The sequence below is a fragment of the Triticum aestivum genome, unplaced genomic scaffold (assembly GCF_018294505.1).
Source record: "Triticum aestivum cultivar Chinese Spring unplaced genomic scaffold, IWGSC CS RefSeq v2.1 scaffold138507, whole genome shotgun sequence".
NCBI lineage: Eukaryota > Viridiplantae > Streptophyta > Magnoliopsida > Poales > Poaceae > Triticum > Triticum aestivum.
Genome location: NW_025225427.1, coordinates 54,807 through 72,296, shown reverse-complemented (window position 1 = coordinate 72,296; position 17,490 = coordinate 54,807). Strand labels below are relative to the sequence as shown.

Below are 17,490 nucleotides of genomic sequence, written 5' to 3'. Positions count from 1 at the left end.
TCCTGCCAAACACCATCCTCAGTGAGTAATCTGTATACCCATTTGCTGAGCAATGCAATGTTTTTTATCTCAAGATCCTGGATTCCGAGTCTCCCTTGGCTTTTAGGACGACATAATATATTCCACCTAGCCAAGCGATATTTCTTTTTTTCATTGTCACTCTGCGAAAAAAAACCTTGATCTAAAATAATCAAGGCGTTGGAGAACACCTTTTGGCAGATGAAAAAAAGATAGCATGTAAAGGACCATGTTGGTAAGAACCGAGTTGATCAGAACTAGTCGGCCCCCATAGGACAAGAGTTTGGCCTTCCAGCTCGCCAACCGTTTCTCCAGTCTCTCTTCAACATGTTTCCATTCAGCGATTGTCAAACGCCGATAATGAATAGGAATACCTAGATATCGAATCGGAAATTGGCCTAGTTGGCATCCAAAAATATCAGCATATTCTTGTGAAGTTTCTGCGGCTTCGCCAAAGCAGAAAAGTTCACTCTTATGAAAGTTTATCTTAAGGCCAGAAAGATCCTCAAAAGCACATAATAACAATTTGAGGTTTCTAGCCTTTTCTAGGTCGTGATTCAAAAACAAAATGGTGTCATCCGCATACTATAAGATTGACAGGCCTCCTTCTACTAGATGAGGAATGACCCCGGTGATTTGACCAGCTAGCTTGGCCCTCTCAATGAGAGTAACTAGCATATCATCCACGATGTTGAAAAGGATAGGTGATGCGGGGTCGCCTTGGCGTAGCCCCTTCCTAGTCTGGAAATAATTGCCTACGTCATCGTTCACCTTGATAGCCACACTACCTCCAGACACAAAGTTCTCAACCCATCGGCACCAAGTATGGGAAAACTCTTTCATACGAAGAGTTTGAAGCAAAAAAGGCCACTTCACCTTATCATAAGCTTTCTCGAAGTCAATCTTAAAGATGACCCCATTCAACTTTTTACGGTGGAGCTCATGAACAGTTTCATGTAGGACAGCAACACCGTCTAAGATGTTCCATCCTTGCATGAAAGCTGTTTGTGTTGGTTTGACTACATGGTCTGCGACCCCATTCAGCCGGTTAGTCGCGACCTTGGTGAAAATTTTAAAGCTCACGTTTAATAAGCAAATCGGTCTATATTGTTGAATCCGATTGGCATCCTTTATCTTTGGTAAAAGGATAATTTCACCAAAATTGAGTCCGGAGATGTCTAGTCTATGAGCATGCAGTTCATTAAACAATTGAACCAGGTCAGACTTTAACATATCCCAAAAAAATTGATAAAACTCCGCCGGAAAACCATCCGGTCCCGGAGATTTGTTGTGTTTCATTTGAAAAATCGCATATAGACAAGTTCCCTGCATGATATGTCCATCCATTGGTATGTACTGCTAATACTAGCAGCGATCGATGTTAATTATTGAGTAAAGCAGGTCTATAGGTGCGCAGCTGAAAAATAAGTACTGCATATGAAATACAATGTGTACACATGCCACATGTATCATAACAACTCTTTAAGTTTTGCTTGCGTCAAGTACGGCATGGAGTTTGAACAAACAATAGTAGGACAGGGAATCGCTGCTCTTAGCTTGTTGAACCGCACAAATAAACAAGGTATATCTACTTTAGTTGTTGATCGTGATTAAGTTGCAGTGCAGGTTAGTTTTAAGTTAGTGGAAACACTGCCCAACCGCCCATTCTTCCATTTTAACTAAGACAAAAAGTTTACCTGTTTATTCTAGAAAAAAAGGTTTACCTGTTTCATTGATAGGCAAGCAGAAGGTCTCTAGTTAATAAGCGATAAACTAGAAAAAAATGATACAAACAGTGTGATGCACACTCGAAAACGAAAACAATAGGAACACACCCAATTGCCATAGGGCAAAGCAAGTTGAACGCCGAAACAGTAAGGCCATGCCCACTCTCGCCACATAACCACACCCACTCGAACACTAAAACAACAAGGCCATGCCCACTCGTAGCAGGGGTGGACCTAGAACAAAAATGTCCTGGTGTCCATGTATACACTATATACACCGATAAACAGGTGAATACCAAGCAATAATACATATAAAATCAACACACCCAACGACTTAATGTTATTTGGTTGTAAAAAATGCTTAAAAAACTTAAGCATCCCACTTAAAATAATAGTTAATTATGTAAAGTTGAACAATAAAGCTTAAGAAATCCAGACAGTAAAAACATACAATCACCGGTCAACATTACAATCTCGTGCTGAGATATTCACCTTTTAAAGTAATCATTCCATAAAGTCCCCTATGATTCGCAAGTCTATATATGTTAGTGCAAGTGCACAAAGAGTTACATATATGTGTTTGCAGATTCGAGAATAAAATCAACAAGTATTCATTGACAGAATTGTACAATATGTTTGTGAAGTTGAACTTACTGGACATTGTGTCTTTTCATTGTGTCCTGTCGAGAAAAAAATCCAAATAGACGTGAATCATCAAAGTAAATTGGCAAATCCCATCATTTTGATTCCCAGTTGTAATACCATTAATTTTGAATTTCCTAGTAATACAAATTTGAAAAAATAGATAAAATTAAGGTATGTAGAGGACCATTTTATTATAATATTTGAGCGATCTGCCAGTCGCCGAGTCGACCATCCGATGGGAGATAGAGGCTCGCGAGCGGCCGGGAAAGACGATACACACGTCAGTTGCGAAGTTAGGGCTGGCTGACCGGTGTCCAAGCCAAATACGTGACCTCTATATAAGGCAAGAGGAAATTTTACACGGTGTCCAGTGACACCGGGTAGACCTACGTAGGGCCGCCCCTCACAAGAAGTGACCTACTCTGTCGAACAATCTAGCCTCACACCATTGTCCAAGGGGGAGAAGACTCTGTGCTTACTATGGAAGAAAAACAACCGGGATGCTCCCAGGATGGTGCATGCACGCCACTGCTCCTTATTAGATTTGCTGCTCAATGCATGCATGTACACCTACTCCACATGATGCCATCACATAATGACATCATTTATTTAACGTATGGTTTCCTCTAACCAAATGCGCATCATATATAACAAACGTAACAAAATATAAATTAAGACAAGGGTACCAAGACTTGGTAGTATGATACTTGTAGTCTAGCTATTTCTTGCAGTCTCCTCTATACATTGGTTGGTTCTAGGTAATAAGAGAAAGTTGTTAGTAGCTTGTTAGCCGCCACAACAATAACATAGTGAAGGCTTTATATTCATCTATTTTATTTTGAGGGAAATAACTTAAGTTGTATGTAGCTACCTACCTAGGTGGGGGGAAATTAGTTGGCTAATGGACTAAATTTAGCCCGTATTGCTACCCGCCATCATTTGGTTTGCCGTCACCTAACTAATAAATTTGTCTAAAGAAAACTAATAAAATAATTATTTAACATATGGTTTCACTCTTAATCAAGTTGACATCATACACAACAGAAGTTTATAACAAAAGTTAAATTAAGACAAGGGTACCAAGACTTGGTAGTATGATGCATGTAGTCTTATTCCCTACAGTCTCCTCTACACCATTGGTTGGTTCATGTTAATAAGAGAAAGTTGTTCTTAGCTTCTTAGCCACCACAGCAATAACATAGTGAAGGCTTTATATTCATCTATTTTATTTTGAGGGAACTGACTTGTCTGTAGCTTCCTACCTAGGTCGGGGGAAATGAGTGGGCTAATGGACTAAATTTGGCCCGTATTGCTGCCTGCCATAATTTTATTTGCCGCTACACCTAACTAATAATTTGTTTCTAAAAGACTAATAGAATACATATTTAACATATGGTTTCACTCTTAATCAAGTTAGTATCATACACAACAGAAAATAATAACAAAAGATAAATTAGGGCAAGGGTACAAAGACTTGGTATGACACAGCCGCATTCCTGTTTTTCGCAGCCGTCTCTACACATTGGTTTGTCCATATAAATACCAAGTTGTTGCTTGCTTGTTGCAAGCTGCAACAGTAACATTTTGTATATAAAACAGGATGAACAGGTGGCCTGTCCCTATCAATAGAATTTTCCAAGTCAAGATAGGTAAATACATATAGGACGCTAATTTTCTTCACGCTCCATCGAAATGCACAGAGATTAATCATGCTGTCCACCCTAATTTCTGTGGAAACGGTACACGAAGGGGACTGCAGAGGAAAATTGCCGGCACCGGTGAAGAGGGCGAGGGGACGGCAGAAGTCAGTGGCGGCGGTGCCCGCCCTCTCGGCACTTGGTGCTGCGGGGGAGGGATGTCGGGCCTCGCCGCGTGGGCCTTTACCCTTCAGGGGTTGGGACTTTTGAAGCATAGAGGTGTAAAATTTATATTATTTTATTTTCTTAGAGAAATAGAGGGTACAAATGAGATTAAATTCTGTAAAAAGTAATTCTTTGTTTGATTTTATTTTGAAAGTATTCAAATGATAAGCCATTTTACTCTTCATCCTTTGTATATCTATTGAAAATTATGTGTGGAAATTTTGAGAACAAAATATTCGTCGTTTGATTCGTTAGTACTATGAATTAGGCAAAGAATTTTGTTTAGGTGACACACTAAGAGACTGGGCTGATTTTAATGTGCGGACGTAACAGACTCAAAAGTGCAACCTGAGTACCTGACAAGCTAGCAACAAGAAATTGCAATCAAAGAAGAAAAAAGTGCAACCTGACGCTGGGCATCAGGATTGTTACTACAGCACACACACGGCATTTGAAGGAAGAAAATAAAGCATCCGAACCAGACTCTCCGTCGGCGAGGTCATCAGGAGCGACTGAGACACAATTCCGCCGCCATCATGACCGACGGGTTCATCAGCTCTTGGTCGGCGACGAGCCTCGCGAGAACATGAGGAGCGAGGTACACCTCCAGTTCCATGCCCCCCTGCCCCTCTGCCGTCCACGAAAACTGTGGTTAACCTATCCAGCTTGTTCCCCGGGCAGGTCCGGACGGCCAGAGGCCTGCCCCGGCCAAAGTCACTGCCATACACATCAAACCGCGGCGAGCCGCTCAATATCACCGCGGTGAGCCAGCGGCCTGCTCCAGCTTTCCTCTTTTTTTTTTAAAGGCCTGGTGAGTTGATCATCTAGCAGAAGAACAACAAGAAGCAGTCTAGCTAGTCAGGTTAACTTGAAAACACTAGTACTTCTTTTCTTTTCGAGATTGAAAAACATTTATACTTGGTGAGACTGGAACCATATAGTATAAGGTACTACCTGTTAACTAGAAACAACTGAAATAACAAGACCCAGTCTGCATTAATGGACGCAAAGGCCGAGATTTATATATCCTCCTTTTCAAGAAGGAAAACCTGAACAAAGTTTCTTGTCCAAGAAATTGACTGTGAGCTGCAAATATATAAAGGCACCGAGTTGATAGTCTGGCAGAAGAAGAACAAGAAGCAGCCTAGCCAGTCGGGCCATGGCCACCGTCGGCGTCGTCCTCCTGCTCCTCCTACTTGCACCGTTCCTCGCGGCCGCCGATATGTTGTGCGACAACCTTAAGGCCGCCTTGGTCACCCTCCCAAATAACACCTCCTCCTCCCCGGTACGCTTCGCCACTGCCGCCTTCGGCCGAGCCCCCGACATCGTCTACGCATTCACGATCTGCCGCGGCGACATCGTCGGCGTCATCTCCAACCAGTCCTACTGCCGCGAGTGCGTCAGCAACATGACTGACAAGGTGTTGAACGCTGCGCCGCAGCAGTGCTACAACGGCACCTACCACGACTACGGTGACCGCTGTATCCTCGTCTACTCCACAGACGACATCATCGCGCCGCCGTCTGGCGAAAACGGCGGCGATGACACGCCAGTCAAGAGATGGAACGACAAGAACGTCACCGGCCATGCCGATGAGGTCCGCCTCATCACCGGCCTCATCCGTGAGCTTCTGGTGCAGACGGTGGAGAAGGCGGCCAGCGCGGCGCCGATGCGATTTGCCACAGGCATCATGGACAGCGGCACGACCTTCCCGATGGTGCGCTCCTTGGCGCAGTGCAGACCAGACGCATCCACCGTCGACTGCTTGGCGTGCCTGCGTCGTCTCCTCGGCGTGGTCAACGCCACCATGTCCCTACGCATGGGAGCACAGATCAACGCCATACGGTGTTATTTCAGGTACGAGGCGTATCGGTTCTATGGCGGTGAAGCGACTCTGCGCCTCACGCCACCGCCGGCGCCGTCGCTAGCTCCGACTCCGGCAAAACGCAAGAGTATGTCCCCGTGGTTGCTAGTGATTTCTGCCTACATGATCATAAGAGAGATTATGAGTCAAAGCTAACATTATCATGTTAGGGAGTATGAGCAAACTGTGGGCAATTCCCATAGTTATAGTTCCTATAGCGGCAGCAGCATTTCTGTGCTTCATCTTTTGCTCCCGTCGGATTACAAGGAAAAGAAGAGGTATTATATAGTTATTGCTTATTAGTTACTGAAACAATTTCCACTATACTATTGTTTAAATTAGAATGTCACTGTTAATTACTTCAATGTCAATGTGGCTTTGGCATCTATCATTACTTCAAGAGAGATTAATTCAGAGTTCTCAACCATATACTACTCAAACTCAGGTAAAGCGGGAGAGGAAGAACTAGGATGGCAAGGGAAGAATTCAGAGTTCTCCATGTTTGAGTTTGAACAGGTACTAGTGGCCACAAATAATTTTTCAGAAGAAAACAAACTTGGAGAATGTGGCTTTGGCACTGTCTACAAGGTAATTCTAGTATGTGTATATATTTGCCAAATTAACATGATTGCATAAATTAGAACTATTATTATATGACTGACACATATAATTCATGAGGCAGAGGCAACGTTCCTGTTACCAACCTAACTGATAATTCGTAACTGGGAGTGGTGTACTGAGACAGACTAGCATTTTGAATATATTTTTTCCCAGGGCCAGTTACCCGAGGGATCAGAGATAGCACTTAAGAGACTTGCTCCACATTCGGGTCAAGGTTTCACAGAGTTCAAAAATGAAGTCCAGCTCATAGCCAAACTCAAGCATAGGAATTTGGTTAGGCTCTTAGGTTGTTGCTCTCATGAAGACGAGAAAATATTGGTCTATGAATATTTGTCAAACAAAAGCTTGGCTTCCTTCATCTTTGGTATGCATTTGGAGTTTTAATTTAGATTAAATATTGTCTGTTGACACACAAAAATGACTAAAAATACGATTGTGTTTCTGTTTGCCCCCATGATTATAGTTCCAGTCCCTAGATAACAGAGATGCATTTCAATTTCTTAGAGTACAACTCTTTGTCATTTTTCATATCTTTTTTCCCTTGTAATACTAATATCTAATTGATTTGCAGATGAAAATAAAAGAGCTTTGCTAGATTGGTCCACACTTTTAGCAATAATTCAAGGAATAGCTCATGGACTTCTTTACCTACATAAGCACTCCCAATTGCGCGTCATACATCGAGATCTTAAACCGAGCAACATTCTCTTGGATAGCGAAATGAATCCAAAAATTTCAGACTTTGGGCTAGCAAAAATATTCAACTCAAATAGCAGTGAACAAAACACTACAAGAAGAGTGTTCGGTACATAGTAAGTTTCCAAGGAATAAATCCACTCATGAATATTTATATTAGAATTCAACTATATACAATAACCTTTTATATGTATTATTTAACATTTTAGCGGCTACATGCCCCCTGAGTATGCTTCAGAAGGCATCTTCTCTATTAAATCCGATGTCTTCAGCTTTGGTGTTGTTATTTTTGAGATCATTAGTGGAAAACGGAATTCTGGTAGCCGACAATGTGGAGATTTCATCAATCTCCTTGGATATGTGAGCAAATAAACCCAAACTTAATCATGTGATATATTTATTCAATATATAACCTTCATTATGTGATGAATTTGCAAATAGGCATGGCAATTATGGAAAGAGGGAAGGTTGATTGATCTCGCTGATGCATCATTGGTTTCCAAGAGTAACCCAATAGAGATGATGAGATGCATTAACATAGCATTGTTGTGTGTACAAGATAATGCATCTGATAGACCAACCATGGCCGATGTTGTTGCGATGCTAAGCAATCAGAGAATGATCATGGCCGAGCCTAAACAACCAGCATATTTCAATGTAAGAGTGGAAAATCATGGGGCATCTTGTGCTCCCGAATCATGCAGTATTAATGATATTACCATATCGGTCACAGTTCCTAGATAGTATTTTCCTATGTCATGTGGTTTTCATTGTCCCAGTTTAGTGTGCACTTTACCATAATTGTTGTATAGTGGTTAAGTTTAAGTGGTGTTAAGAATATGACATTATATCCTCTCAAAAGTATAAAAAAATAGTATTTTATCCATAAATTCCTATTGTATAAACAAAAAAAATATCAAGACTCTAACCTATCAAGAGGAAATTACAAGTGACCCCCTAATATGTTATGCCATTGTTGATGTAGAAATAAAGAGATGTGTTGTTGACGTAATGCATACCAGTGGTTTTCCCGTAATCATGTTTGTAAGATAATTGGTCATACTTATAGAATTTGTTTCATAAGTATCACCACTAACAGACAATATTTTAGTTCCAACAATTCTTTATGTTACTAGTTGCTTGACAACACAACCTTGTGTTAGTGATGACAATAAGCAAAAGTGCATGATTTATAGCAGCCCGAGGCTAGTTCTCCAGATTCTTTTGTGTTATAATTATTATATCGTGATAATTATTTGCTCGTTGCATTCATGATGGCATCATTTTTGTTGCATCGGCAGTACATTGCACTCGTACCGGAATTATCAAGGTGTTTTAATAAAATTATATATGTTTGTTGATTGTCACTTCTCTAGAAGAGGTGAACATTAGCCCTTTCCATCATTGACCTTTTTCAGACCAATCAGACACATGGACGCGACCAGACCACGAGATCATTTAAAACATATTTTATACAGCGGGATTAAACGGTCTCGTAACGAGTCGGAAGGTTGCGAGCAATCATATTATATTATAACTAGCCGCCTGTCAAATTTCATCTGATTCGGAGGGCGTTTGATACTTGACCCATTAAACGAGTGAGGCACTATAACCGGTTTAAATTGTAGGTATTATCCTAAATCAAATGTCTAAGCAGATAGCCGATTTCCCCCATATCTCGATACCCTAAAGGCCCACTAAAACTTACCCTAATCGGAAGCCGTCCGATCACAATTGGATGGCCTGAAAATGCCCAAAACCCAGCCTATTAGTCCACTGCAATGAATAGCAGAGGCAACCTGCCTTATTTGAAACCATACAGGGAGTTGCTTAAGATCGCGGAAACACCAAAACTTTAGTTCATGGAGGGAAGAGAGGAGCTACATGCCATACTCTTTCTCCTTGCTAAAGCACTCCATCCCTTTGGACGATATCCCCTGAAGTTCCATCTTGGTGAGGGAGGAAAAGAGGAATCTGCAGATGGGTGCAGCAAAAATTCATGCGACCTCCTCCGTGCAGAAATCTCGTAATGTGGATTAGACAAGTTGTGTTTGCTGGTCTTCTACTTCAATATCCTCCAAAGCCCATCTAGGGTTGTGATCCCAACCAGCAAAGAGCCTAGGGGTGTGAATGCCTTTCAATTTGTTGAGCTGGCCACCGGTGGTAAGGAGAGTCTGCAAGCCCTGACATTCTACCAACTATTTTATGTTTTTACATTCCATTATTTCCAACTTGGAGAGCCTTGGGAGGTGGGGAATGAGCTCTGTCAACTCCTTCTCACTATTACCATGTAAGCTACCGACCTTCATATACTTAATAGGTAGCTGCCATTCCAAATCACCCTAAGCTCCTACAGCTCCAACCAAACCAACTAAAAATTCTATAGTCAATGTTTTCAAAGAGGTTAGCATCAGAAGGTGCTTCAACGCCAGAGGTGGGCAATTCATTATTTTCAACTTGTCAAGACATGTTCCTTTGTCGAAAATTACCACTTGATCTAAGCTATGCAGATCACCTTTTCCCATAATAAAAAAATTCTACTACACCATTTTGAGTGCACAGACTCTAGCAGCTTTACATTTTCTATCGTGACAGAACATGGTCTTTTGATCCAGGAGATTGGAATCACTGGTAAGAATTCTAGACAGTCGCATATCTCAAACTCTTGTAGCTTGGGGAAACAATGTTGTTCGAGAAAGCGGTATGCAACAAAAAAATACATATGTCCAATTAATTAAGTACACTAATAGTAATAATTACACATGATTAATTTAGGTATTTTTGTCTGAATAAATTATTATTCTGTCCTACAAACCATCACCACATGGTGGAATACAAACATATCATCCATGCTGACCGCTTGGCTCAACAATCATCACCCATCGTATATTCTTCTTCATCACTCAAGTAAGCAAGATCATTAGCATGTGAATATTATGTTGATTCCACTCTTATGTGGTGGGACATAGGAGATAACTATCACGTGAGAGGATATGGATTAGTAGAACAATAGGAGCAGAACAAAGACACAACTTTTAAAAAGTGTCGACTCGCTGCCCGAACATCGTCGCTGATCTCATCTCATCGTTATATGCACACGATGCATCCATGACCTGCACCAAAGAATATGCCCCGTGGACTCGATTATGATGCTGATGATGACAGTGGGATCGAGAAATCCTGACGTCAGCCCACAGTTAGGCAGCAATGGATGGTTTCAATTCTTTTCTGTTACAATTGGAAAGAAAATGATAGGCAGGAGCGTTCTTCTAGATTAGCTAGCAAGGTTTTATGCCTTGGACAATGTCTAGCGACTGGCTTGGCATTGATGTCAATGCATTCATTACCTATGACCTCTGGATGCCATGATAAATGCACCATAGTGAGACACGTACACCTTTTTCTTGCTAGCCGGACACAACTAACATTTTTAGAGATTAGCCGATCGATAGCCGGACACAACTAACATTTTTTGTAAGAATGACTTCACTATGGATAATTGAGTTTGGTTGGTGTTATAATTTGCGCTCTCATATATGAAAATTTGTCGTAGCGCCTATAAATCATCCTTAACAAGAAAAAATATGAAAAAATTGAAGAAATTAAACAATGGAGTTGTGTAAAAAACATCATTTAAATTTGTAAAGGAAGACTTAATTGTTAGCGTTATTCAAATATTGCTCACCAAATTCAAAAAAAAAATCACAAAAAACTCAAATATGGTTCTTCAAATTCAAACAAAGATCACCGAATTCAAAAATATATTTCAGAAAATTCATACTAAAGTTTGCGATATTCAAAATATTTCACCAAATTGAAATATTGTGCATGATATTCCAAAACAATTCATGACATTTGAAATTGTTCATGCAAGTTCTACTATAGTTCACACAATCCAATAAATGTTTAGAACATTTAATTTTGTTCACAACATCCAAAGAAGTTAACTATGTTTTCTAAAAGTTCATCAGAACTCAAATATTGTTCATAAAAATTCAAATGTATTTCATACAATTGAAAAAATTGTTCAGCAAATTCAATTTATGTTCACAACATTAAAAAAAGTTCACCAAAATCATAAAAAAATCACAAAAATTTATTACAAAAGATTCATTATAATTCAAATATTATTCATGAAAATTCAAGAAAAGTTCACAAAGTCAAAAATAGTTCACCAAAATACAAAAGGGTGTTCACAACATTGAAATAAAAGCTGAACTAAATTGAAATTTTATTTATCATATATCACCAAACTCAAATTTTGTTCATGGAGTGGAAAAATATAATTCAAGGAATTAAATATTGTTCGTCAAATTCAAAAAAAATTGTTTACAAAATTGCAAAAAAAAAGTGGACCAAATTCACTAATATTGTTGAAGGCATTCGAAAAAGGACAAACCATTTTTCATAAGTACAGCAATACCTTCTTTCTCTAATATGCTAAAAGTGCACACAGGCAGGCTGCTGTATTAAACAAATGGTACTCCATCCGGTCCTTTTTACTCCGAATATAAGATTTGTCTGAGCTCAAACTTCATAAAGTTTGACCATGTTTATATATGAAAAATATTAACATGTACAATACTAAAGTTATATAATATGAAACTAAATTCATGGCGCATCCAATGATATTGATTCCTTATTGTGAATGTTGATATTTTTTCTCTAAGTTGGTCTAACTTTACAAAGTTTGACTTTGAAGAAATCCTATATGCAGAGTAAAAATGGATGGAGTGAGTACTACATAGCAGGTAGCATCCACACCATTATTTGTTTGAGTAGTGTAGATTTTGCTATCTCGTGCACGCGCAAAGCTTGTGGATCTCCAGATAGGCGTCCCATCAGAGCAGAGCAGATACTACTAAAAAACAATAGACTACAGCCACCACAACTCCTCATCCACATTTGCGCACAGACCGAGGTTCTTCTGTCTGTCCCTTGCCATACATCACACCATATGTAATCATAGACCTTGCCAAAACTGCCACACGGTTGTCCTTGGAGTTTTTGGGTGGCAACAATATATACCGTCAGTCGGGCCTGGTGTACTGTAACTCGTATTCATCGTCAGGTAAATTCCAAACTCTCCTTCTGACACACCAAAATGCCGGGCAACCATGCCGACATGTAAAATCACTGCTCAATAAATAGGCACTAGCGATCATCTAATTGTCAACCAGAAAAACACGCCGATTGACATGAGAGTCAGTATGCAATTTGATCTTAATGTAAGTCCAAGTGGGTATCTTATGAATGTTCAAAAAGCCCAAATATATAGTTATAACCATAGTTCGGCACAACCACCATTAATGTTTTTATCCTTGACTAGGTAATACTCAAGACAAATTTTTTAGTACACTTCATTACTACGGTAGGATGCATCAGTTCACGACAAATTGTACACTTCATTTTTTTTATCCAATAGTGTAACTAATAACCTAGCGGGAAAAATATGCCCCGCTTTACTTATCAAATAGTGTAATTAATCACCAACATGGTTGTTAATTGGTAGTCTCTCCGTCCTAAAATAAATGTCTCGACTTTGTACTAACTTTAGTACAAAATTGTACTAAGCTTGAAACACTTATTTTGGGACGGAGGAAGTACTTAATAAGGCGATGGTTGGAGGAAAAAACCATGTCTTGATGCCTTCATATATCATGTCACATACAACAAAGTAATAAGTGGCAGCATGTTGGTTGTTTTTCTCTAAAAGAAAGATAAACGTTGATGCGTGGATGCCTTTATTATCCGATAATAATGTGATTGTGGGCAGTGTAAGACTGTCCCGATGGTTGGTAAGTATGTTTACATACAAAAAAAAGGAGTCTAATATTACACTTCTCGCTTCTTCAGCTTAACCATAAGACCGTTTTTCATCTCTAGTATACAAGATGCCTTGGGCTCGATGCTTTGCCCTTTCTCCAGATGCACATCGAAGTTCCATAGCGTTGAGGCCACGACAATCATCATCTGCATAACCGCGATTTCCTTACCGAGGCACATCCTTGGCCCCGAGTTAAAGGCCAGGAACTTGTGAGGTGGTACATACCTTAGACCATTGCCATCCTTCAAGAGCCACCTATCTGGGTTATAGTCAAGGCAGTCCTTACCCCATATGCCCTCCATTCTCCCCATGGAATGAAGAGAAATAAAGATGGCGTCGCCGGCATGCACCTCATGGCCACTCGGCATTGTATCATCAGCGACCACCGTCTTGAGCTCAGTAGGCGCCGGCGGGTACAACCTAAGAGTCTCATACAAGGCAGCCCTAAGATAGGATAAAGATCTGGTCTCATCCGGCTCAAATATCACCATAGTTCCAACACCAGCTACTACTTTATGTGATGCAACCGGTGAGAGTTCGTTGCGGATGATTGAAATGATGTTAGGGTTCTGGGCGAGGTTGTAGCAGATCCATGTCAAGGCTATTCCAACTGTGTCCCTCGCAGCGAGCATGTAGCCAATGGTGATAGCACAAAACAAGTCATCATTAGCGTAGCATGGGTCATCGAGGAAGAAAGATACAATATCCACACCTTCTTCTTCCTCATCATTATTAACTTGCCACGTCTTGATATTCCTCCTCTCCATCATCTCCTTGATGAACCTTCGTAGCAGTGTGTGCGCCACATTGAGCTTTTTCTCAGGACCGATGTTTAACCACCTCATCAGTTTCCAGCAATAAGATGGCATCATGTGCCGAAAGCATACCACCTCCATGACTATGTCCAAGGCAACCGCGACAACCATGGGTGGCATTTCCGATGATAGGAGGCCAGGATCAACACCGAAGAGAGGCATAGCAGCCAGGTCAAACATAAACCTGGACATCATATGTTGCATGTCGAATGGAATGTTTGTGTTTGACATGTGGGTAAACAACGGGAGGAGGTCATTCTCCACCTTCCGGCAGCAGCAAGCCACCATACTGGCAACTAGTCGTGGGCTAGCAAGCAAGCCCTTGACTTTTGTGCGCTGCCGACGCCACGGCTCGCCATCAATGGTGAAGAGGCTTCCATCCAGGATGTCGAATGTATCGGCGAACCTCGTACCCTTGGGAAAGTTGGCGTAGTTGGTTGTGAAGATGTGCCGGACGTTGGCAGGGTCACATGTGATGAAGAACCTCATGCCGCTGCCAGGTGGGCCATGCGCCCTGAAGCTGTGGCCGGATCCAGCAAAGACTAGGGTGAAATAGTCATGCAAGTTGTGGAGGTTGGACATGAAGGAAGGGAACATGTGGAGTATTGGCCAGTTTGTGGGCAGCACTGATTGGTTCTTTGATCTACAACTAACCCTCAAGCACAAGTAGTATAGGGGAACAAGTACCACGAGTGCTGTGGAGATGAGCAGCTCTTGAGAGAGCAGAATTGACATTGTCCTCAGTGGTGTGGGATGTGCTACTACGCACTTACATGTACCCTTTAGTGGACATGGCTATAGCTTCATATATATAGACAAGTTCTCTGTACATTGGTAAGTACTACTAATACTAGCAGCGGTGGCTGTTGATTGTTAAGTAAAGCAGGTCTATAGGTTTGCACATGAAAAATAAGTAGAGCATATGAAATATAACGTGTACACATGCCACATTTATCATAACAACACTTAAATTTTACATATGTCATGTACGACAGGGAGTAGGACAGGGAATCACTAGCTGCTCTTAGGTTGTTGAACCGCACAAAACAAGGTATATCTACTTTAATTGTTGATTGTGATTGAATTGTACTGCAGGTTAGTTTTAAGTTAATGGAAACACTGCCCAACCGCCCATTATTTTTTGAAGGTTCTACGCAGGTCCACCCCTGACTCGCAGTGACATACTCAGTCAAATTATCCGGCCTCCCACCATTGTCCAAAGGGGAGAAGAAGCCGCGACTGCTATGGAAGAAAAAGAATTAGGATGCTCCAGTGATGGTGCATACACTCCACACGTCCTCATTTGGTTTGCTGCTCAATGCATGCATGTGTACCTACTCCACATGATGCCATCTCCTAATGACATTATTTATTTAACCTATGGTTTCACTCTAACAAGATGCGCATGATATATAATAAACATAACAAAAGTTAAATTAAGACAATGGTACCATGACTTGGTAGTATAATACATGTAGTCTAGCTAGTTCTTGCAGTCTCCTCTACACATCCGTTGGTTCGTGTTAATAAGAGAAAGTTGTTACTGACTTGTTAGCCGCCACAACAATAACATAGTGAAGGCTTTATATCCATCTATTTTATTTTGAGGGATCTGGGGGCGATTAGTGGGCTAATGGATTTGGCCTGTATTGCTGCCGGCCATCATTTGATTTGCCGTCACCTAACTACTAAAATTTGTCTAAAGAAAACTAATAAAATAATTATTTAACATATGGTTTCCCTCTTTTTTTGCGGGTGATATGGTTTCACTCTTAATCAAGTTGGCATCATACACAACAGAAGACGATAACAAAAGATAAATTAAGACAAGGGTACCAAGAGTTGGCTGTATGATGCATGTACTCTAGCTATTTCTTGCGGTCACCTCTATACATTGGTTGGTTCATGTTTTTTCTGCGGGGGGTTGGTTCATGTTAATAAGAGAAAGTTGTTACTAGCTTGTTAGCCGGCACATCAATAACATAGTTAAGGCTTTATAATCATGCAGCTACAGACAAGTATCTGGGTGGGGGAAATGAGTGGGCTAATGGACTAAATTTGACCCGTATTGCTGTGGGGCCATCCTTTGCTTTGCCGTCACCTAACTAATAATGTTTGTCAAAAAATAATAATAAAATAAATATTTAACATATGATTTCACTCTTAATCAACTTGGTATCATACACAACAGAAGATAATAACAAAAGAAAAATTCGGACAAGGGTACCAAGACTTGGTATGATACAGTAGCATTGATATTTCTGCAGCCACCTCTGCACATCATTTGGTCCAGATAAATAGAAAGTTGTTGCAAGCTGCAACAGTAGTATTTTGTCTCTAAAATTGCTAAATGATTTTAAGCAAGCGCCTTCGTGCGTTAGGTTAGCCAGTTATTGTTGGGGCAAGTTGGATTTTTTTATATAAACCAACATTGAACAGGTGGCCTGTACCCTATCAATAGAATCTTTCAAGTCATGATAGCTAAATATGTATAGGAGGCTAATTTTCTTGACGCTAAATCAAAATGCACAGATACTAATGATGCTGCCCACCCTAATTTCCGTGGAAACAGTTCACGAAGGGAATGGTGGAAGAGGAAAGATACCGGCACCGATGAAGAGGGGGACGGGACGGCGGAAGTCGGTGGCGGCGGAAAAAAATGCAATCAAACCTAACGCTGGGCAGGATTATTACTACTCCCTCCGTCCCAAAATTCTTGTCTTAGATTTGTCTTGATATGGATGTATCTAACACTAAAACGTAACTAGATACATCCATATTTGAACAGATCTAAGACAAGAATTTTAGGATGGAGGAAGTACATCATAGACACAACATTTGAAGGAAGAAAATAAAGCACCGGAACAGGTGAGGGCATGAGGAGACACACTTCTGCCGCCATCATGACCATCTCTGCCCTCCTAGACCGACTGGTTCATGAGCTCTTGGTCGGCGACGAGCCTGGCAAGAACATGAAGAGTGAGGCACGCCTCCAGTTCCATGCCCCCAGCCCCTCCGCCGTCCTCGAAAACCATGATTAAAACCCATCCAGCTTGTTCCTTGAAACAGGCTTTCGCCTGCTTTATATATAAAGCACCAACCACAAAAGTACACGGTCGAACGATACAAGATGGTGAGGTCGCCCTTTTAGAGCATCTCCAGCCGTTGGCCCCCCAGGGGGCGTGTAAAATCGCCGCCTGGGGGCGAGCCGGCGCAAAAAAACGGCCTGGGGGCGAGTTGGTTCGCAGTCACCGACCCCAGGGCCGCCCCCAGGCGCCGTATAAAAAAAAATCGGCAAAGTTTAGGTTAAACTCGGCTAAAATTCAGCAAACTTGGCATATATTAGACATGTTCGCGGTTTACATAGCAAATTTATCTAAACAAAGGCCTAAACTATAAAGTAAGGGGCGAAGAA

At 41.0% G+C, this 17,490-nt stretch overlaps 2 protein-coding genes across 2 annotated transcripts; one reads left to right on the top strand and one right to left on the bottom strand.

Annotated features, from left to right (window-relative positions):
• The first annotated feature begins 5,411 nt into the window (after positions 1-5,411).
• LOC123172182 (putative receptor-like protein kinase At4g00960) lies at positions 5,412-8,177 on the top strand. The gene is made up of 6 exons (XM_044589188.1): positions 5,412-6,204; positions 6,562-6,704; positions 6,891-6,951; positions 7,309-7,549; positions 7,643-7,793; positions 7,875-8,177. The coding sequence occupies exons 1-6, from the start codon at positions 5,412-5,414 to the stop codon at positions 8,175-8,177; spliced, it is 1,692 nt and encodes a 563-aa protein (XP_044445123.1).
• Positions 8,178-13,268: 5,091 nt separating this feature from the next.
• LOC123172183 (noroxomaritidine synthase 2-like) lies at positions 13,269-17,077 on the bottom strand. The gene is made up of 2 exons (XM_044589189.1): positions 17,003-17,077; positions 13,269-14,855 (listed from the first exon to the last, which is right to left on the bottom strand). The coding sequence occupies exons 1-2, from the start codon at positions 17,075-17,077 to the stop codon at positions 13,269-13,271; spliced, it is 1,662 nt and encodes a 553-aa protein (XP_044445124.1).
• Positions 17,078-17,490: the final 413 nt, after the last annotated feature.